Genomic DNA, 23,407 nt, shown 5'->3' on the forward strand with positions numbered 1-23,407 from the left:
TCTTATATTTCTTTTCTGGTACAAATGCATACTACAAATTAGAAGAGGTACAATCCTAGTCACTGTCAGAAGTCACAAATAATTCATAAATATGATTCTTCTTAAGACCAGAAGGTTGTAGACGATGTAACTTACCCCAAGAAACTGAAAACTGTTGTACTTATTTATTTAACAAAATGGAAGTGGAAGAAATCTATCTATATATTCTTATACTTTTCTATATTAATTAAAAATGTACGAGTTCCATACCTAGAATAATTAAATATACTTGTCATAATTTTCACAAATAATTGGAAAAGGTGCTTTATTTACATATGATGATGAAAAGCTCTAAATCAGGCACGCCAGGTATTCCTCACCTTGTAGGATGGTAAAGTTGGTGATAAGCTGTGTGTGCTTGCTGTCCACTAGCTTCATCTCCTCCATCACCATGGACAAGTTGTTGACTTCTCTGTCCAACCGGGCTGTTAGTTCATCCTGCTGGGCGCGCAGCTCTCTGTTGTCTGCGTTGGCCTGTGTCACACTTCCATTCAGTCCCACTAACAGGTCAGAGTGCTGCATTACTGTCTCAGCACAGGACCTCAGGCCATTCAGCTCGGAACTGATGACACCAAGAATCTGTGCGGCAAAGCTAATGTTTCCAGTCACGCGGTTCATGTCATTCTCGTGTCTGTCTAATCGTGCTTCCATTTTGTCAAACTTAAGCGAGGTGGCATTATCATGGTCTCTCTGGTGGTCCATCATCTCATGCAAGCTCTGGTCATGTCCCTCTGTGAGAGCTGAGGTATTCTGGATTTGGCTGGCTAAAGTGCTGAGCTGAGCTCCCAAGTCATTTAGAGCTTCTTCATTGTTTCTGGCCAAGGCGGAGTTGTTGGCTGCCAAAACCTGAAGGTTCTGAACTTTTTCCTTCAGCCACTCTGTGTCAGCCCGTGTTTGTCTGGCTGTTTGCTGCAGAATCTGATAGTCATTTTTCAGTTTCTGAACTTCCTGTCCTGCATTTTCAATTGTCTTCTGTAGTGTGCTGAGGAGATTGCGCTGCTGGGCCTGCGTGATGTTCAGCGCACTGACATCAATCTGAGTCTGGCTCTGTACTTTGACCTGGCTCTGTATCTCAGACTGGAGCCGTGCAGTGTCCGCCTCAAGGCTGTCAATCATTCCACTGTAAGAGGTCAAGGTCTGCTTGATGCCACGCAGTGAAGCATCATTGTTTTCCATAAAACTCTGCAGTGAGACATGTGCACTTTCCGTATCACCTCCTGTTATCCTAAGTTCATCCAGCCTGTCGCTGTTACTTGTTGCCCTGTTTGCAATGCGCTGTAGTTGATTCTGTAACGCTTCCAGATCTGACTTGAAAGTCTTCATCTCACTAGTGGCATTAACTGACATCACTCCAGCCTGATCATCTGAAAAACAGTCACACACTGTTAATAGGACATACAAATATAGTATAGTGTCAAAGCCAAAACCTACTTTCTTGTACACGTCACTGAAATCTCTGCAGCTTTCGGCATCTATGATATAATCTTGTGTTACTGGAACTTACCTAGTTTCTTTAAGTCTGTCTCCACAGCAATGATCTTGCCTCCATAATTCTGCATGCCCTCTGTCATGTTGTCCATTTTCTCAACCACTAAGAAAAAATGAAAGCGACTGTCTTAAAGTTGAAGATAGATATAGTATATTCTGCAGAAGGGCTTCTTAACAGCAGAGGGCATTGTTACACTCATACTGCTGCAATGAAAAACTGGAAAAGTTAAACGCCACTGATGGGAACATGGGATTGAATGGAGTGAAAAACTTTCCTAACATTTTTCCTCACAAATTCCACTTCATCAGTGTAAATAATGTCAAACACATAATCAATACCACGCCAGCGCTTTACGACTCTGGTTCCACTTTCTCTCTCCTTACATCTGCAGGAAGAGTCTCCTCTCTTCCATGCTTTGTTTTTCTCTCAGCATGTGGGCGTCTAAATACTGAACTGGAAAACATTATCGTTCCAGGAGTGACAAAAACATGAAACAATAACATGCACTTGGGACAAACAAAAAGAGCTTCAAAGAGCTGTTGGGTAACTGCTGAGAACTGAAGTTTGAAGGTAATCTCCTTTAAATCTGTCTTAGTTTCTCTGAAATGGTCACATGCTTTTCTTTTGGGTGAATCAGAAACACTCTATAAATTTATTCCATTGATAACAGTGAGAAAAATCTAGAATAAACTAGAAACACCTGCAAAACTCCCCACTAATCTTGAACATACCTTCTCATTCACCCCTGTTAATCTTTCCATCCTTTTCACATCCTTATATTGGAAAGGCACTGCGAGTTATATAAGGCTGCTAATTTAAGTAAGTCTTTTAGTAAGTCTGGCTGCCTATTGGGACAAGTTATGAGCAAAAGCTAGGCAGTTACCCAAACTGAGATTAACACTGATGAAAGCTGCTGGAGCAGACATTTAAATAAACAATTCTTTAACAGGAATTAAAGCATTAACTTGAAAAATAGCAGCATATCTATAACAAAGTGCATAGAAAAAAAAACATAGAATGCAGAGCTCAGATTGGTTTCTTGCACACTCAAAGTATTTTGGACACTCGCAGCAATTTGTGAGTTAGTCTGTAGTTCATGAGATAACAAATTGCAACCAAGCCATAAAATCTGCTTTGGGCTGTTAAGCCTGGGTAGTCGCTGCACAGTCATCTGGTAGACATTAGAGCCAAGACATCAAACTCACTTGGGCTTGACGCTAACACAGATGCAAAGCTGGAAGCCTAAAACAAACCTGACAGCACCTAATTCTGATTTAAATCTAAACTTGTGCAGTAGTTTGGATTAAGTCTTTCCCCATTAGGCAAATATGCCATCCGTTGCCTGTGGAGCAGGTAGGACTGTAGCAGTGTTTCACTCGAGGATACTTTCGGCATATTTTTCTGTGACTGCTTTGGACCACAAATGTGTAAGGCACAGAAAGCATTCCCCGATGATAACGCCTGAAATATGTGGAATTCCTGTCTGTTTCTATTTAATATTATTTCCATTGTTCAAACAGGGAGTAACAGCAGCATGCGTGCAGTAAGGACAGCGCCACACAATCTGTTTCCCATTTAGAGCTGTGGCTAAAGATGTCAAATATGGTGGACAGTAAACAACGGTTTCTGTCAACAGAGTGGTTAATCTTAGGCCAAAGCCTCTGGCTTGACTGTTAGTGATACAACCATTTAAATTTTTATCAAACATCAAAGAAAAAGACGAAGGCAGAGAGAAGCTGTGGGACCATGGGAGTCAGAAGGCAGGGCAGGAGTAAACAAAGGGAAAAAAAACTATAATTGTGCCAAAGTCAGACATCTTAATTCTCTGTCTGTCCAAAGTCTTTCCTGAAGTTGGCCTTATCATCCTTTCTGGACTTTCTAGCAAGATTTTGTGTACTGTATTTTCTGTTTGTTATCGTTCAATCTATTAGACAAAAAAAGGAAAAAAATCAACCAAGTTTGTGTGAAGAGAAAGAACTTCATAATAAAATTATACAGAATTTCATTCATACTGATCCCCTCTCACTTTCTGTGAATCACGTCATACTAAACCAGCAAACACACCTACAGGAGTACAATACAGGATTATACATCCAAGGGCAACAGGGCCAGTTGCTATGCCTTTTGACAGTCCAGGGGCTTGTACAAGTAATATCACCACAGCACAGAGGACAGGAACTTAATTCACATGTAAATATAAGGAAATGGCAAGAATATGTTTTTTACATTTACATAATTGGGTGATCTAATATGCCAGTCCGTGGAGGGGTAGTGAAGTAGTGAAGAATTAAATAAGTGTTCCATCATCTGTAGTTAAAGGAAAGTCTATGTATTTGGCTTAGAGCATCAATATTTCTTGGCTTGTAAGAAAGGGTCTAACTGAGCCACTCTGGAAAAACTGAGGTCACCATCTGCCATTCCACTTCAACCCGTTATGCACACATTGTGGGTTCAGTGTTGTCAGGTAAGTTGTTGTGGATGTCAGAAGCTGCAATCCAGCTGAAAACTAGAGTATTTGTTTAAGCAGGCATTTTAACTTCAGTTACGGCTTACCTTTGTATCCGAGGACAGCCACCGCTATAGCGAGCAGGGCACAGAGCACATAGAGGAGTGCGATGGCTGCCCTTAATGCCCAGTCATTTTTGCACTTGGTGCACTCTGTACCCTCCTGAATTCCTGTAACACACAACAGGGTCTATGTCACAAACCAGTGAACAGTGTACAGCACTGTCTATTTATAGTTTATATATTTTATTCCGGGACAGTTGGCATGGGACACCCATAATGTCGTTGTACATTTACAATAATAATAAAGTGCTATTCTATTCTATTCTATTCTATTCTAGGTTGGCTGCAAGCAAGAAGAATAAAATTGCAGTAGTAACCCATACACGCTCCAGCTGAAGAAGGAAGTTCATAAAAACATCCCAAATGTTTTCATATAAAAAGTGAAACCACATGGATTCTTTCTTTTTTACGTCATCACTAAGTTTAGACCTGCGTGTCTGTGGTGGCACACGCTGTGCTTTTCTCAAGTTGAGTATCAATTGAAAACATTTGGCCCCATTAACTGGCAAGAAAACTCACTATGAAACTTTGAAAACACTGCACATGTGTTATCCATATGACTGAGGAACCAATACAAAACACTACTATTCCCCTTCTGTGTCATTGGCAACTAACCTAGAACACTGGGACAGTGAGATTTTTGGTCATTCGTGTCGCAGACGTTTACTTCTGCTTCCTAAAAATCCCCAACACTAAGTGATTTAATGCTAAACATTGTAGGCAGGTTGGTTGCTTGACTTTACTCGAATTGACAAAGTAGCATTTAGTAAGCAGAGATACAAGACAGCTGCCGTGAATTCACAACAGGCCAAAAAGCTCTTAATGGAAGAGGTCAGGTTATCAGGTTATCAGGTTATTTAGGAAAGGAGAATTTATGGAAAATTGTCACACATTCCCGATTTGGATGTTTGCAAACAAAATGTGAAAATCGTGCAATATCACCATCTGCCGTTACAAACAAATCACAGCAGCAGTGTGGATGCAGGGCTTACAGTTCAAACTTTAGTTATAACTAACATCAGGGTTTCTCTAGTTTAATATCATACCATTATCATAACTCATCAATACAACTTAAGCTGCAACAAACTATTATTTAAAAGATGTTGTTAAAAGGTGTCCTGTACATAAGATTCATAAAATGTCATATTGCTATAGATAATCATAAAACAAAGTGGGTCTTCCATTTACTTTCAACATTGGTTCTATTATTTATAAAAACCGTGCACTCACTTAAGCAACTGCTGTGATCACTGAACACAGTGACACTGCTGAAAGATAAGACTGACTGGGGAAGAAAGTGCAGCTATCATACAGACTGTAAGCAAGCTAAATGTTTGGAGAGACTGGCTACCACTTCATTTGAAGGACAAAGGAAGCAGCGGTATGGATAAAGGTCTTAGAGTTCAAACTTCAGGTAGCCAACATCAGGGTTTGTTTACAACCACTCTAATGTCCTGGCTGCTCATCTTTCTTTAGTTATCATTATCGGAACTCATTACTAAAACGCAAACTGTAATAAATTGTTTTATTTTATTTAAATCTGAAATACATTGAAATGGGTCAAAGAACCTCACAGAGCACAACAGCAGTCTTCAAGGCTGTTGACCATGAATAATAACAATAATAAGGAGAGAATTGTTTATAGAAACATGTTATACCCACCATGGTCACAGAATACAGTCAGAAAATTTAATCCAAAAGATAACTTGTACAGTTGAGTATATCTATGCTTTAAAGTCAGGGGTAGGCCGGGACCACCAAAAGGGCAGCGAGGGTTTGTCCTTTCTGCTTTGGACCCAGACATCTGTACAAACATCATGTCTGACAAACTAAAGGGGGGGGGGGACCACCATGGAGCTAGACATGGATATGCCGGCCACTGTTGTCCTTATGTGTACCGACAGCCCCATGTGAGTGAATGTGGAGAGCTCCATCAGAGAATCCCCCACTGTCCCTGAAAACACGCTGTTTAAAGTACAGCATCACACCATGTAAACATGCAGCTGTACATCTGCAGGTTCTGGGTTGAAAGCAAGGTAAGTGTAAGGTGATGAATTTCACATACATTTTTGCATCAATAACTTTTCTCCTGGCTGGATTTCTCCCACAGAAATAGAAAAAAAATGTGTCTGTGACTTTAAAATCTTAAACAAAGACAACAAAAGAGTGTTTTAATTGTTGTGGCAGAAAAATAATTGTGGGGTTTTTTTTTGCAGACTTTTTAGTATCTACACTTAGCATAACAAGAATTTAGCACATACTGTGTATAACCTGGGTTAAAAACCATAACAGCCATGTTCTTCCCCACAGCGACGCTTAGACTGAACTAACATGGAAATTCATTCTGGGCAGAGCAGCTGATGACTTGTTCCAGGGCTGTAACATTTTCCCACTGCTTGTCACTGCCGGGGTTTTTTTCTAACCTCCAAGAGATTTTGCATAAACAACAATTTTGTGTGATGTGGTCCACACTAACACTTCCAAGGTAGCTAAAAGATTCTTTTACAGAGAATCAAGAAGTAAAATAAACCTACGTTGTTTCTATAACCATTCATCAGACATTTTTGATTGTTTTGACACAGTTTTGTTTTGACCTTGAAATGTGCTAAGGTGAACAAGTGAAAGGTAGTCAGAATCTCTGACATTACACTTATACTGTTTGATGTCAATCAAAGTACATTACAACAAAGTTTGATAATTTAATTTACCATATGGAGTATTTTAAGAAAAAAAAAGCTCACTCAAGTCCTCTCTTTATGTACATGCAGACAGCAAATCTACTTCTGTACCTCATTAGTCAGCACATGCATTTTGTTTTATATTCATAGGACCACTGTGACTGAAACATAAATATGATGACATATGTCATGAGTTGACTTAAAAGGGACTGTTACACCAAAGGCCTGGTGCAGAATGCCGAGAACCGTTGAGGCATGGTGAGAGCTGAGAAGCAGGAGAGCAGCCAGATTCCTCATCAGCAACCTGGACTTGAGCCAAATAATCCCCACAAGGCAAATAAATGTCATAAAATGCTACAAAGAGCAGAGGTATAGTGGAGGATACTGCAACTTACATTTTATTGATGTCAAATGAAAACCTTGTGCTTCCAGTCTGTTTTTTGTGGTTTGTCCTTTTGAATGAAGACAAAAAGAAATATATTTCTAGAAAAATGCAAGACTACTTGTGTCTTATCTGGAGAACCAGAGCTAGCAGTGTTGCTCTACAAGGATGGCACTCCTTTGTGTCTCTAGCTCAGGAAACAAGGACTAGCAGGGAACGTGCTGCAGATATTGAAAAATTCAGCATTTTAGAATTGCAGCTGCTGGTATAAACATTGCTAACATGAGTATTAAGCTCTACACTTCCCCATGGAGTATTTCTCTGCAGGATTGACTGCAGTTTTTTATATTGAATACTAAAATGAATGCTAAGCCATCAGATTATTTAGGCAGATCCTGTGGGTCCTGTAGTATGCAGGATGGCGTCTCTATGCATCGAGCTTTTTCTAGTGTATTTTGTTCCCTTTTGGAGATCTGGGATATGGAGAGTATGGAGCCTGGGTCATTGTTCCGAACTGTTGTCTCCCCTGTTGTGGGATACTGCTGCCATTTCAGAGTCCTATCGCTGTCAGCGTGGATGAGAGGCTTGGTCAAAGTAGCATCTGCATGGATGCCAGAATCCAAGGTTTCCCAGCATATCGTGTCATTGTAATGATAAGATCAGTGATGTTAAATTGACCTGTGAGTGCTTTTAAAGTTGCCGGTGATACTTAGGAGAAGTTATGCTCTGTTATGAGTCAGTTTTATCTTTGGCAAATCCTTTATTGTTGCCATCAAAGTAGAAGAAAGACAGAGGATGCGGATTAGGAGACAGAGGGAAAAACAGACTGAAAGATGAAGCATTCCACTGTGGTGTCTCTAAAACAGCTGTACTTCATCTGGACTCTAAGCCAGTCAAAGAAAAAAATTCCCCAGTTCCTTATACCTGACATTAGACTTGCTTGCAAGCCCTCCCTCCCTCCTGCGTAGCAGTGGAAATTTCCATAGCAACACAAAGAAAGCCTGTGCAGGTCAGAGCCTTTTATACAGTAGCTGTGGATGGCTATCACATTAATTCTTTGATTTTGCCTTGTGTTTTGTATATAAGTGGAAAATGATGATAAGCCAAAACCCAGATTAGTCACACAGAACTTTTCTTCCCCACCTGAATGGAGTCTGACACTTTCTAATCCTGTCAATACAGCATGTTCACATTTCCTAAGGAAACGCAAATATTATTCTTTTAAATGGTAAACCCCCGTGATATCTGTCTGTCTACAGCTGTAAACTGTAGATCTATAAACCGTCATAACTTTACTTAGATATATTTGTGGATCGAGTTCAAGTTTGTGATTTCCATAATCATTCTTGGACTTGTCTTTTTACAATCTGGTTTGGAAATTCAACAAACTGAGTAGATAAACAAAAAACACGCAGTTTATCAAACAAACATGTACCACAGTGGGCCAAGGAGGATGAAGCAATCCATTTAATAACTGCCGAGTTATTTCAGCACAGCGAGAAGAGGTGGATTGAATACATCAAAGCAAACGACACTTTTATCTTGCCGGTGGAGTTTGGGTTTAAAGAACTTGATTATGTTTCTCCTGATGCCATTTTTAGGACCATGTTAAACAGTTAAACCCTGAGCAGGTTTTGCAAGTTGAACCGATGTCCTTACATCTCACTCCGGCTCCTGCAGCTAACAGTCGCCAACAGGAATGTTAAAAAGTAAGCAGCACTACGCCACAGGGGAAGCTACCACTGAGACAAATTACCTAGACATTAGGCACCTTGAACTACCGAGCTAGCTTAGCCAGCCTGCTGGGCTCTCTCTCTCTCTCTCTCATGTTAGAGATGGCACGTTACCACTTTTTTATGTCCGATACCGATATCATAAATTTGTATATCTGCCGATACCGATATAAATCCGATATAGCGTATTTTATAATCAATAAAATGTTTTTTTTTAAATATCTTGCTACATTTTGTATAAGTTCATAATCAAGTTTAAAAAAACAAAACAAATCTAAAGCTATTCTGTTATACTTGTATGCAAAAAATACACTGCACCCAAAATATTTCATAGTTCAGCAATACTTATCAATCTAATAAACTTAAACCTACACCATCCTTCCTATTCTGGTATTTTAAAGAGTACTTCGCGGAAATATTAAGCAACCTAACTAGTAGGGTTGCCAACTCCCAGCAAAAAAAACCAAACAAAAAAACATAGGGAACCACCCTCCACCTCATAATGCTTAATTGACGTAATCAACTTTAATTTAATACACGTGTAAAAAAAAAAATGCACAGAAATCAATAATTTTTCCACAATAATTAAATAGATTCAACATCTTCAACAGAATTGCAGACTGCACACATGGTATCTTCCCAAAGGAAAAAGTACTATAGCTTACTAGGTTATAAATTATAAAGTTCCTATACTGTATACAATAATGGATTTCTATACATTTTACATCAGATGAAAACTTGTTTAAAAATCAGATATTTATTTATTAAAAGCTAGACATGAGAATAAGAAAGGAAAGTATGTCTTTGTGCCCCCCTTTCCCTGTTAATGCCCTACCTGGCCCCCTGGCAAAACTTTGCTAGACCCGCCCCTGCACAGTTACCAGCTGTCAGCTACGCAGTGGCGTGTCCAGCAGGGTGGCCCTGGGGGGGCCCCAACCAGACTGGCCACCCCGGGTGCCACCCCGAAGCTAAAACAATAAAATTAAATCAAATATCAAATGTACGATTATGTTTTCACAGTGAAGCTCAGATATTCGAATGTAAGTGAATGCAGCCTCGGCTTCTGCACTATGAGCATCACGTTAGCAAAGGAAGGAGAAAGACAGAAAAAATTTTTCGATGAAAGAAAATGAGGAGAGAATAAATGTCCCGGTAAGTAATATTAAGTTTGTTGAGTTTTGTAAACTTCTGTGACATTAGAATACCAAGGAAAAAATAACACTTAGAGAATTATTGCAACCGTCTAATATTTCAGACAGTAGGCTACTGGGGGGAGCTAGCATAAGTCGTAGCCTATTTTAGCTAAATGTTTGCTAGCATAGCATGAGTCATAAGATATAATCCAAGTCTAACATTGCTTTATGGAGCTGCAGATTTGGTTGCAGGTTAACATAGCTGGACTGGCTATCGGGCATACCGGGCATTTGCCCAGTGGCTGATGACTTATTTATAAATTTTTTTTGTAACGGCATGAACAATGAGAGGTGGTGGATTGGCCAGATGCTGGCCGATGTGAAAAAATAACTCAGTTGTTTGGTGGTGGCTATGGCGGAGCTTCCACAGAGGCCAGCAGGTGGATGAGGGAAGGGGAGGCAGGAGGAGGAGAGACCCGAGGCGGCCGCCAGTCCGAGTGTCAGGTGAACTGAACTTCAGGTAAGAACTTATGACCTGCAGTCTATCTGGGTCAGATATAAAACAAATTTAGGTGGAGTTTATTTTCGTTGTGCTGACTTTTTACAGTCAGTTACAATAACTCGTACTGCGTACTGGCTAGCATGACAGAGTTTCTATACAGCTGAGTGGGTGCTATGATGTTACTGATAGTGAACTTTGTTTTATTCATAAGGTTAGTTAGTAGACTTGTCAACCACTCCTTAAAAAATGGAATGGTCCCTCATTCAGAGAAAATATTACACGTTTCATATTGAGCTGTAAGGAACACAGTTTATTCCAGGCTTAAGCTAAAATGGAAAAAGACACAAAGCTGGATTTATTCTGCGTCTTCACGCTGTCAGCTGCCTCTTCTTCTCTCATTCTCTCTCCTCCCTTTCCTGTTGCTACTTCAATCATGAAACTGATCGATGATCAGCTGATCGGCTTTTCCCTCTTGTTTATTTATCGTCCACTTTGCGCCAGAAAAAGGAAACCAGCGGATGTCGTGCTAAACAACAGCAGCACATTTAAGCTTGATCAGCTGTTGTTAGAATTTATTTAATATTAATTTCTACTATCAGCTGATGTTTGCTGGAGCCACAGCTGTAAAGCTGCTGGTCATGATGTCGGTTTGGATATGTGGTGAGAGGGAAACATGAAGATGAAACCAGGAGATGTCCTTACTGAATCATCAGAGCTGAACAGGTGATGGAGAAACAGGTTTACCTTTTAGGTGACATGAATGAGTTGAAGGGAAGTTATGAACTGTTTCTGAGAGACAAACAACACCAGGATCCTTTTCTAAGTAGCTGACAACTGGTAACTGTGCAGGGGCGGGTCTAGGAAAGTTTTGTCAGGGGGCCAGGTAGGGCATTAACAGGGAGAGGGGGGCACAAATAAATACTTTCCTTTCTTATTCTCATTTAAAATATCTAGCTTTTGTTAAATAATTATCTGAATCTTGCGAACAAAGTTTTTATCTGACGTAAAATGTATAGAAATCATACATATACCAACAAGACAGTGTACATCACTGTCACAACAGCATTTGTTTTCATTCAAAGGCTTCATGGCTTTAATACCTGGTGGGCCGGTCTTTAATCAAAATGCCCGGGCCGATTTTCTGTCCCAGTCCAGCCCAGCAGGTTAATACTGGCAGTGTCACCATGCCAGCTGACTGTATTTCATCATCAGCCAGTGTTCTTTATACATCAGTATTACCAAAGTTTATCATAAGGCAGCATAGAAAGTATTTACTTGGTTCCAGGTTTTATTCAAATATTAGTCTTTTCAGTTGTTTCCCCACTTTTTTCCTGTTTCAAAATCAAACACCAGTTTGTGAGAAGATTATCTTCTTTTTTAATAGGCAGATAAAGTTTTGCATTGGCTAATTTGACAATTGTATGTTAAAAATGTTCGTATTTTAATATTAAAAAATGTTTTTGCCCATAACATATGTGCACTATATGTCAGTAAAAATACTATGCAAATATTGCTGTCCTTGAATGCTGAATAAACACTGACAAAGCACTGATTGTATCTCTTGTACTTTATCAACGCAGTACCTAAAAAGTTTGCACCGTAGTGGATAAAATCTCATTCTAATAAGAGTTAAAAGTGCATTCGGTTATTAGGTTTATAGGGTTATTGAATTATGGTTGGTAGATTTTTGTTTTTTTAACATTATCTGTGCCCCTACCTGGCCCCCCCAACAAAAACTTTCTAGACACGCCACTGCAGCTACGTAGAAAAGGATCCTGGTGTAGAAAGTAATATTAAATAAATTCTAACAACTGCTTATCAAGCTTAACCATTCTGCTGTTGTTTATCCGCTGCTTTCTTCTTTCTGGCGCAAAGTGAGTGATTTTATTTAACTTTACAGTGTCATAAATCCACTTTAAATTGAGCCCCAGGTTCTCTCTAGCACATCTGGGCCTTGTTACAGTGGAGCCAAATCAAAGGATGCATGCAAACATTTGATACATCATTCCTTCGTGCCAAGCAAGTAGCTAAGTTCTAAACTTTGCTTTCAGTGGACTATGTGGAGTGTTTTTATAAGAAACCTTCCCACTGGTATTCACTTCCTTTTCATGATGAGTAAGGAGTTAAGAGTGTTACAGTTAGGAGAGATCTGTATGTTGTTAAATAACATATAGAGCAGCGGTCCCCAACCCCCGGGCCTCGGACCGGTACCGGTCCGTGAGTCGTTTGGTACCGGGCCACGAGAGTTGAGGCTCAGGTGTGAAATGTATAGTTTTCAGGGTTTTTATCAGTTTTCAGAGTTATTTTGTTATCGTTTTTATCGTTTACTCGGTTTTCCTGGGTCTTTTCACGTGTGTTATGAATAAATCTTCTTTTTTTCGGTACCGGTACTAGTTTTATTTTGTTGTATTTATCCGCGACACATTAAAGGCCGGTCCGTGAAAATATTGTCGGGCATAAACCGGTCCGTGGCGCAAAAAAGGTTAGGGACCGCTGGGGTAGAGGACTGCATGTCTGAACAGGATGACATGCACATGTTTTACACACACACACACACACACACACACACACACACACACACACACACTAGTTAAAGCTGAAAAAACTGTATATTGTACTCATAAGGCTTTGGCCAAAGACAATAATACAAACACTCCACTGGGATATACAATGTGGACGGGTGACTCAAACACATCCTCTCTTCAGAATGCCATCAACCTTTGTCTTACACAACAGAGGCCTCCTCATTCTAGTTTCAATTTTAGCTAGTGAGATTTAATGGTGAAAATATAACAAATCCAAGTATTACTTACAGATGTTTAATATCATGTTTTCATATCTTGAACGTGTAATCGGGGGTATTTCATTTGACAAAAAAGAATAAACAAAACATTAATGACCATCAATCCATCAATTACTATTATGACTAATTTTTCAGACTCTCTTGCTTGCTTGACTTATGCAACAACAACAAAAGAACAACACAATTTCATGCAAAATTATCTCCTTAATGAGTCTTTCCTAATGCCACCAGCTGCTTTATAAAAACAAACATTAATTTCTGCCTGCAACATTTGTTTACCTAAAAGCCCTTTGAGTACTTAGTTCCAGTAAGATTTCATAACAACACAGAGCGAGTAAAACAAAAAATTGGAGCTACTGAAGGAATTGTGCAAACTGTGAAAAGGAATAGAACTGAGCTTGTTTTTTAGGGGAAACTTTATGATGCATTTCTCATTTTGAGCACTCCTCTGTGTTTTTATTTCCAACTGGTAGAGGGGAAAAAAGAAAAAAAAAACAAAAAACGGTTAGCTGGCCTATCAAAGACAATCGCAGATCCAAGATGGAGTTGATTAACCCCCAGTTTTGTCATTCCATCTGTGCTTGGTTAAAGAAAGACAGACTATGACAAATGGGTCATATATTGTAATCCTAAGACATACATTTAAGTGTGCATGTGTGCCTCGTAAACAAAGCTGGGCCACTGTATTGTTCATACTTTGTGTGGCTGTGACCAAAAAGCCTTTCTGTTCTAGTCAGCAGTTTCCATTTAAATCCAGGCCAATAGTGTATGATGGGATGAGGAGATATGTAGGTAGAGTCACATCTGCTGCCACAATATACAGTGGAAGAAATGCCAACTGCTGGCTGTGTTATAAAATACAGGGTATGAGGTAGGTCCACTACGAGCTGGCAAGCAGAGGCAGTGCTCACAGGCAGGGCTTTTTAACATAACTGGGAGTTAATATTACCGGGGACTGCTGTAAAGTGCAACTCAAACAGCACCTGCAACCACAGGCGCATGCAAGTATGTATTTTCATACACATTAAGTGCTTATAAACGTTTGATATCCCAGTTCCCCAGAACTGGCATAAAACCATTAATTACAATGAGAAAGATTTGCTGTTTTCTTGTGCAGAGGGGCACAAGAAAACATATATTTAGTACAGCCAGATAAAGTATTATTACACAAATAAACACAGACATTTTTGAAACTACATCACGAGTAAAGCTCTAAAGAGAGACACGTTAAATTCCAGGCAGTAGTCTATTAATGTATAAAACACAAACTTTTCATCCTTTTAAGCTTCTTCTTATTTTAAAACAGATATCCATCCATCCATTTTCTTACGTTTATCCAATTCAGAGTTACAGTTGGGTTGTCATAAGGGGAAAAAAAGGCAGGGTATACCTTCACAGGGATAACATAGGGAGAAAGACAACCATTCACACTCACATTCACACCTACAGCCACATTAGTGTCACCAATTCACCTAATGTGCGTATTTTTGGACTGTGGGAGGAAGCTGAAGTACAGAGAGAACATGAAACATGAAAATCCCACAAAGAAAGGCCCCAGCCAGCCGTTAAAACAGGCATGCATGAATTTGAAAAACAAAACAAAACAAAAAAACAACCTTTAATGTTCAAAGTGCTTCATTCACTAGATGCTACTAAAGAAAGCACCTTTTTTTAAACTTTGGAAACCTCCATGTACGAATGTGCCATATCTATAATCTCATTATGCCTCAAGAACCACGCAATTTTCCTATTACCAGGAAAGCATGCTGTGCTCGTTGGTAAAATGTGGATTGCATAAGTGTGATCAATATCAAACATTTCTTTAATTGTAACCATGTTATTCAGAGAAAATTGTTTTTATGATGGCTCCCATAGTGGAGCTTCACGGAGAACTGTCTGTGTCTTGGATGACATTCATGGAGTTCACTCACAAAGCCCCACGGATCTCAAATTCACCACAAGAACATGACCTCAATTAAACTGAGACATATTTTGTCAAGAAGGTTATGAATCTTTCATTGCGTTCTCGTTTCAGTCCAAACCTGCTATACTCGCATTTTGACTTGAGCGCTGGAGTTAACTCCACACATCATCTGTGCAGCTGGATTTTTGTGTGGTCATGCCGGCTGGGTGGCCCAGCGTGGAAGCACTTACTGAATCAGCTACAATCATCACCCAGCCTGATGGTCATAACCCTAAGTCTGTCTGAGGTGGTGCTACACTCTATCCCATCGCCACAAAGCACTTTCTTTCAAGCTTCATCGCCAAGTAGAGCCAATAAAACCACACAGCGTGGACTGAGCAGGCTGTCCAGCCAAGTCTGGCTTTACTTGTGGGAAAAGATGCTGACCACAGAGACGATGGTATCTAACTATTTGTTAAGCAGCTGCAGTTTTAATGTGATCCATATCAAAGTAGTTATTTAATGCAATATAGCTTTTAATCTGAAGATGCCAATACATTTCATTTCTCACTAGTCTGATCATTCAGACAGCTTTTACTGTATCTAATAAGATGTGGTATGTCACCACAAAGACACAGAATAAAGAGCTCTCAATCATTCACATATGTCGTGGACTCTTTGATGGCTGATTAGGCAATTTGAAACTACAAAAACTAAACATCAGATTTTTTGATGTTTTTGTCACTGATGCAAAATAGCGCCATGAATTAATGAAGAAAATTTAAGATCTGATTTCACTGCATTCCTTCCCAGAAACAGTGCACCTATTACTCTGGTCCACATTTCTCAGAAGTAAATTAGCAGCTGCTATTTGTTTTATGTCAAATGCATCGAATTAAAAAAATGCATGCAGTGTGTCACAGGGCCACAAAATTATTTCAGCTTTAATCACAAACATGACATGATTCCCACAATTAAATAAACATGATCTACTGATTTAAAAAACACTGCTCGAACGCAAAGCTAATCTAACGCTATTGCTCCCTAAGCCACTACCTGACCACATACCTGCATCTGCCAATCTAAGCTGTTCCCTGTGCTGCAAAGTTTCTTGGATAAAGTTTGAATCAGTATCATTATCTTAAAAGACAACAGATAACAGACCGTCAAAACAAAAATCAAATGTCTGGCACAGTTGAAGGCAAAGAGCTTGTTCCTAAAGGTTGCTTATCTATTGTTTGGAAATATTTCAAATTTAGGGAAAGTGATGTTAACCCAGAACGAATCATATGCAAAGATTGTTGTATAGTGGCGCCTGCATTGCAAAGCTGCACAATTAACTTATTCAAATGCCTGCAAAATCACCATTAGCTGCAGTAGAATATACTGTAGGTCAAGAAATGGTTGCTAATGTGAGTCACCCAACATTAAGTCAGTCTCAAAGGTGAGCCTGTACTGCACATTGGATACATCTATCCATTTTACAAAGACAAAATACTATCACATTCTATTTGGCCAAAAATATGTGTCCAATAAACATGGTGAGTAATGAAAGCTTTATTTTTCCACAGTGCCAACACCTACACTGTGTGCGAAACACACTGCAGTGGAGACAGAGAGGGATCTCACAGCAGTGAGGACCTGTTTTGTTTACATCAATCATGGAGGCAGAATAAATGGTCTGAAGTATATTCTGTTTCTTGGCGCTTGGGTAATGTGAACAAACACCTTGTTTTTACTTATAGTACTTACACTATTACTTAACATCTTACTACTTTTTCTTCAAGATGCACTGAATTTCGGTGTAAAGGGAAGACCAGTATTTTTTGGATGCAAAGATGTGTACATTAGGGGAAATATAGCACAGGCCAGATGTAAAAATTATGTTGAGTTGATGTGACAAAGCAATAAAAACATCTTTGTCACTGATATCAGTGAATAATCATGATAAAATATCCTGATCTCAGTCTTTTAAATCTTTCAAGTATTTGCATGCTTTGAAAGTTTCTTTTACACTTTAAGCCCCAGAAAGGAAATTAATTCAGTGAGTCAGTGTCTCCAAACTCCAAACTTGACTAATGCTAAACTATTCACTGACTCTGACTATTTGTAAGAAAATCTGATTTACAGGAGTGTGGGTGAAAAACACTGAAGTATTGTACTGAACTACGTGTATTCAGTCCTGCATAGTAATGCTCAGGGTGACTGGACGGTTCTGCTTTTCCTTTGCAGCAGATGCACCGATGTGAATACACAAATGCATACTTGACACAGTCATTTAAAAGACATGAGAGCTGAGTAACTGGAAAAATTACATAACCTACTTTTCTGGATAAAATGCAGACATTTTAAGCCATCAAAATGAAAGTATTAAGGCATAAACAAGACACTTAGCTCTGTGCTGGACTGGGGCCAATGTAAGCATAGCCAGAGCAACAAGAGTCCCTGAGCCAGGTCTGCGAGTCAGACAGCGAGCAGCGAGGTGATTCACGGCAACGCAATGACAAACGCACAGTTTCAGTGAAGCTTTCTGCTGTTTTTCAAAGAGAGGAAGCAGATAAGTTTATGTTGGCCATCACTGGGGCCAGAAGACTTTCATTAAGTGTAACGCTGATGCTGAGACATATACACAAGTTCTTCATCCAGCCCGTCTGAGACTGTAGAGAGAAAATACAGTCAGATGCTTCCAATATTGTCCATGTTATTCTTAAGCCAGAACCTGCCATGAATGCAGAGCTTGACAAGCATCCATTATGTGAGAGAAGGTGACAGTCAGTTCCAGGGATCTCGTTAAAATTGACCAACATATCCCTTGGGGACGAAGGATGAGGTGGTTAGGCCAATTTCAGTCAAAAACAACTGTGGCTATATATAAAACTACTTACTGACAGAAACTCTGCTGCAACTCTAGAAGTATCATGTTTTAAATTGGAGATCCTTTTTCATTGACATTTTGAGTTATTGTGTTATTGAGTTTATATCTATGTGGCAATGTCTGTACTAAAGGAAGTCTGATATACTGTGAATAAGATGTAACTGGAGGCAGCTGGAATGTACTGTGATCTCTAAATTGCCTTAGTGGAATTCAGACAGAATCCCAACTCAATACAAATTCATATACACCATAAAACATCCAGCTGTGCATGGCTAAGACCTATTTTGGATACAAAGCAGTTTATATTAAGTTTGCACTCCTACTATCTGCGTACAAATGCTGGAAAATTCTATTCACTCTATTCTCCTATATTTATGTACAAGTGTATTCACAATCGTGCTCTGCATGAGGGTTCAACTGGGGACAGAAACAAAAGAATGGTTGAGATATGCTTAAGGTTTGGTTAGGCTAGTGGTTCAGGCTAGACAACTAAAATTATGGCAGGGCTAAAAAAAAAAAAAAATCTGTTGGTCTGTAAGAAATGACTAACTCTGCTACTGCAAGAAAGCCAGACGCACTGCAGTTCCACCCCACCTGGCTTTCACATCTGAACACCCTTTTCCACAAATTTGGAGTCAAACATTGAAGATGGAACAATTTATGGTCAGCTGAAGCTACTACTGCTTATACACGCAAGAGGCCCTCAGTTGGAAGCAGGGTGAAGTCAAGAAAGGTTTATCTTTATGCAGAATGTGGAAAAAACAACGTGGCAACAACTTACGTGTACTATTCCTTAATGAATACAACATGCATGGGGACAGTGGCCTCTGACGCACATAATGACACACTAAAGTCACTCACAACCCAGAAAAAAGAATAAATAGATAAAGGTTTTTTTTAGAGGAACCCTGTAGATTGAGACAAATGATGTGTGAATAACTACTGCACTGATAATGTGAGCATCAAAGACCAACATTAGCGGATGTACCACAAACAACTTTGCATTTAATGTCTGGTTTACAGTAAATGATAACACAAATATCTAATCAGCCAATCACATGGCAGCCACTCAATGCATTTAGCCATGCAGACATGGTCAAGACGACCTGCTGAAGTTCAAACTGAGCATGGGGAACAAAGGTGAATTTACGTGACTCTGAACATGTCATGGCTGTTGGTGCCAGACGGGCTGTTTTGAGTATTTCAGAAACTGTTAATCTACTGCGAATTTTCCTCACAACAATCTTGAGGGTTTAGAAGGAATTGTTAAAAACAGGAGAAAATATCCAGTTCTTGAAGGAAATCAGCGTATAGGAATCTTACCGAAGTCAGTTATTTCCTGTTTTTGCTTTTAAATTGTGTTACTGCTCCAGCATGTACCCCTTTAAAACACAGCTGGATCCTTAACTTCCTGTCTGACAGACGCCAAGTGGTCAGACCAGGCAGCATCACCTCATCCCCCATCACACTGAACACTGGTGCTCCACAGGGGTGTGTACTGAGCCCTCTCTTGTACTCACTCTACACCTATGACTGCACGGCCACTAGCAACTCCAACATCACTGTGAAGTTTGCGGATGACACTACAGTGGTGGGTCTTATCACCAAAGGTGATGAGACGGCCTACAGGGAGGAGGTCAGCGCCCTGACCCACTGGTGTCAAGACAACCATCTCACCCTCAACGTCGCAAAGACAAAGGAGTTGATAGTGGACTTCCGGAGGTGCAGAGAAGTACACACCCCCATCACCATCAATGGCGCTGCTGTGGAGAGAGTGAGCAGCTTCCGCTTCCTTGGTGTACATCTGGCTGAGGATCTTACGTGGTCAGTACACATAAACAAAACAGTGAACAGGAAACTGAGACTACAGTTCCCATTCCCAATTTGTGCTCACCAAAACTGCATAATTAACTGGTCTAAAGAGCCTAAATTTTTCTTGCAACATTTTAAATAAAGAACAAGAGAGCATGGATCCATCCTTCCTTGTATTTATGGTTTAACCCCCCCGGAGATAGTATAATCCTGGAGATGGTGTAATACTGTCACAGATTTTTTTGGCACACTTTGGGGCAATGCTTACATGCAACAGTCTAACTCTATCCCTTTATGACCACAGTGTACCCATCCTCTCTTGGCTGCTTCAAGCAGAATTACGTGCTATGTCAAAAAGCTCAAATCATCTCAAATTGGCTTCTTGAACATGTCAATGAGTTCATTGTACTCAAATGGCCTCCCTACTCACCACATCTGAATCCAATAGAGCATCTTTGAGATGTGGTGGAATGTGAGATTTGACTCATGTAAATCTGCAGCAACTGTGTGATGCTATCATATCATCGCGGATCAAAATCTCTGAGGAATGTTTCCAGCACCTTGTTAAATCTAATCTCCTTGGGTCTGTTCAGCTGCCCTGCGACTGTCCCTCTTTGATGCTCTGAACAGAAGCTCTTGTGGCATGCTTTACCATTTACCATAAGTCCATTCCAGCCAGACTATCACTGGTCAATCCAGGATTAACTTATCTTCTCTGTGTGTGAGAAAGAGTTTTTTTGTTTTGTTTTTTGTTTTGTTTTGTTTTGGGGGGGGGGGGGGGGGGGGTTGTCCTTCATTGTTTCTATTTTAGTTACCTAGTTTCTTAAGTTTGTTTTTTTCTGTTTGCAGTCATATTCATATTTTCACTCTGTTTCCTCCCAAGACTCCTGCTCTTTATTGAAAACACCAGAAAGTGTTTTTTCATTACAACAACGGAACATAAAGTGCATGCATGTGTGTTCTGGAAGTGGGGTGCAAGTAACAAGGAGGCATTTAGAAAGCATTCTTTTCTTGTAATAAACTCTGCATAAATTAAAACCACTTGTTCCCAAAAATAAGTCAAGCAAAGAACGTGACTCATCAGCTCCAAAAAGAAAAAAGAAAAAAAAAGAAACAAAAAACAAAAAAACCAATAACCCAAAAACAAAACAATGGAAAAATGTTTCCCTGTGGAATTAGTCAAAAATAAATGCAGATTACAAACTGCAAAAACAACCACTGGGCACTGAGTGATGCTAAGATAAAGGAAGCATTTTAAAATAAAATAAAAAATAGATTTTTCCACTTCCCTCTTCCCTCTCTCTCCTTTGGCATTTTGCTGACACAGCACAGGCCAGACCTGAAACCCACACTCCACCTCTGTCTCATTTTCTTTTTTGGAGTACGGGCCGGCAATGAATAAACCTCCAGTATGGACACAGGAAGCAGCTCAGCAACTTCTCAGGTTTGGACGTACTCTTAGTGGGAAAACAGACCACTTGTGAAAAGTAAATGTCAGAATGAGTCAACACCATCTTTCCTGTCATTAAAAGAAGACATAGGAGACGCAGGGCAACATACCATTTTTTGCTAATGTATAAGTGTAGGAGACAAGTTAAAGGTACAGTTTAACATTTTTTGTTGAAGAAAATCCCTGAAATGCAGGGTGGATGTATAAACTATGCAGGCTACATGTTTTTCTAAGCTTCCCGTCTTCATGGCTTCTAGCTCCCTGTTTTATGCAAAGACGTGAGCACAATATCAATCTGCTCATAGTATGTGACTGTTTATATCGAAACATCAAACTACATCTTGACTGGACAAACAAGAAATGCTGATGCTTCCCTATAAGACTGAGGACCTAAATGACTAGTTTTAGTATGAAAAATATAGAAATGACGTGCCGAGTGAATATGTTTTGAAGGTCTGAGAGCAACATGAAACAAATTTCTCCCTGCCAATCAAAAACTAATATTGCTGGGGAGGGAGGGATTGTGTTTCTTGTACAGAATCTGTGCCAAAGAGCAGTTTTGATAGGTTTCAAGTCCAGCAACTACTTGAAAAAATACAATTTAGGTATACAACTTCCCTTATCGCTTATGTGATCTGTTTAGAAACCAGAGGTCAAACAGCTCAGTAAAAAGTGCAGATGGTCTGAATAAATAATAGGCAACATATATATTGTCTGAATGACACAAAAACACATTCATAGCAACAACGATGTTTGGTTTGGAAGCAAAGAAATGCAAACTGCCCTATTCTTGTAAGAAGAGTTGGATCAGCACATGCATTCATGTTTAACGCACATACAGTAATAGACAGCCTAGAAAATAAACAAAAGCTACTTGTAAAAATAAACAACATTTGGAACGTCTTGTACATGAGATACATTGTTATCCAAAATGCTGCAACAAGAGTACAAACAGGAACCAGGAAGAGAGAACATATTTCTCCTACATTAGCTTCTCTTCCTGATTAAAACCAGAACTAAATTTAAAATGATTCTTTCCATATAAAAAGTCCTGAATAATCAAGCTTCATCATATCTTAGAGACCTCATATTCTCCCAATACATCACTTCATTCTCAGACTGCAGGCTTACTTGTGGTTCTTAGAGCTTCCAAGAGAAGAACAGGAGGCAGAGCCTTCAGCTTTAAGGGCCCTTCCCCCATCGAACAAGCTCTCAGTTTGGATTCAGGACAAAGACACCCTCTCTAGTTTTAAGACTGGACTTAAGCCTTTCCTTTTTGATTAAACTTATAGTCGAGGCTGGATCAGGTGGTCCTGAACCATCACCTAACTATGCTGTTATAGGCTCAGGCTGCTGGGGGACTTCCTATAATTAACTGAGCTCTTCCTCTTCACTCACCTATTTTCACCAATAATGCAATTACAAGCTAATATTGTGTGTCACTGACTTGTCTTCTTTCTCCAAAAGTTCTCCCTATGCTGTCCTTTTTCTCTTCTCCTTCCAAACTGTCATGTTAGACAGCTTCCCCCACACAGAAGTCTAGCTGTGCTGTAGGTCTCTTCCTATTAAAAGGGAGTTCTTTCTTCCCACTGTCACTAAATGCTTGCTTGTAGAGTTGTTTCTTTCTAATTGTAGGTTCTTTACCTAAAATTAGAAGACTGTTGCTGCAAATTGGATCTCTACACATAAAATTTAAACTGACTTTAACTTATTTAAGGTAGGTATTTCACCTACTGCATTTAGGCTGCATAAACACTAAGGACTCTGTAACACTCAAATATTAAAGGGATAAAATTTGATCTGTTTTTATTGGGCATTTATGGGAATTGCAGGAAGCTGCATTCCATTTAAGCACCACACATGGTGTCTGAAAATTAAAGCCAGTACAGAAATGTCTGAAATGTACATTTTTCATCCAACAATGGGTACCTCCTCTGTAAAAGAAAATCTTATGTAGTGTTTGTGGACTCTCAGATCCACTTTACATATCAGAAATCTTTCCTGTTGCCTACAGATTCTGCATATGTCACAAGCCAATGG

At 39.6% G+C, this 23,407-nt stretch overlaps 1 protein-coding gene across 1 annotated transcript in view; it reads right to left on the bottom strand.

Annotated features, from left to right (window-relative positions):
• colec12 (collectin sub-family member 12) overlaps window positions 1-23,407 on the bottom strand; it is a 31,913-nt gene that overhangs the window by 4,355 nt on the left and 4,151 nt on the right. The window contains exons 3-5 of the mRNA XM_085253758.1: window positions 4,082-4,204; window positions 1,544-1,630; window positions 360-1,403 (exon numbers count right to left, since the gene is read on the bottom strand). Of these exons, the coding sequence (XP_085109884.1) occupies window positions 360-1,403; window positions 1,544-1,630; window positions 4,082-4,204 (1,254 nt within the window). The remainder of the gene's footprint in view (window positions 1-359; window positions 1,404-1,543; window positions 1,631-4,081; window positions 4,205-23,407) is intronic.

This window comes from Mchenga conophoros, linkage group LG18 (assembly GCF_057382185.1).
Source record: "Mchenga conophoros isolate Kocher_MC1m ecotype Shallow Benthic linkage group LG18, M_conophoros_male_GT1.1, whole genome shotgun sequence".
NCBI lineage: Eukaryota > Metazoa > Chordata > Actinopteri > Cichliformes > Cichlidae > Mchenga > Mchenga conophoros.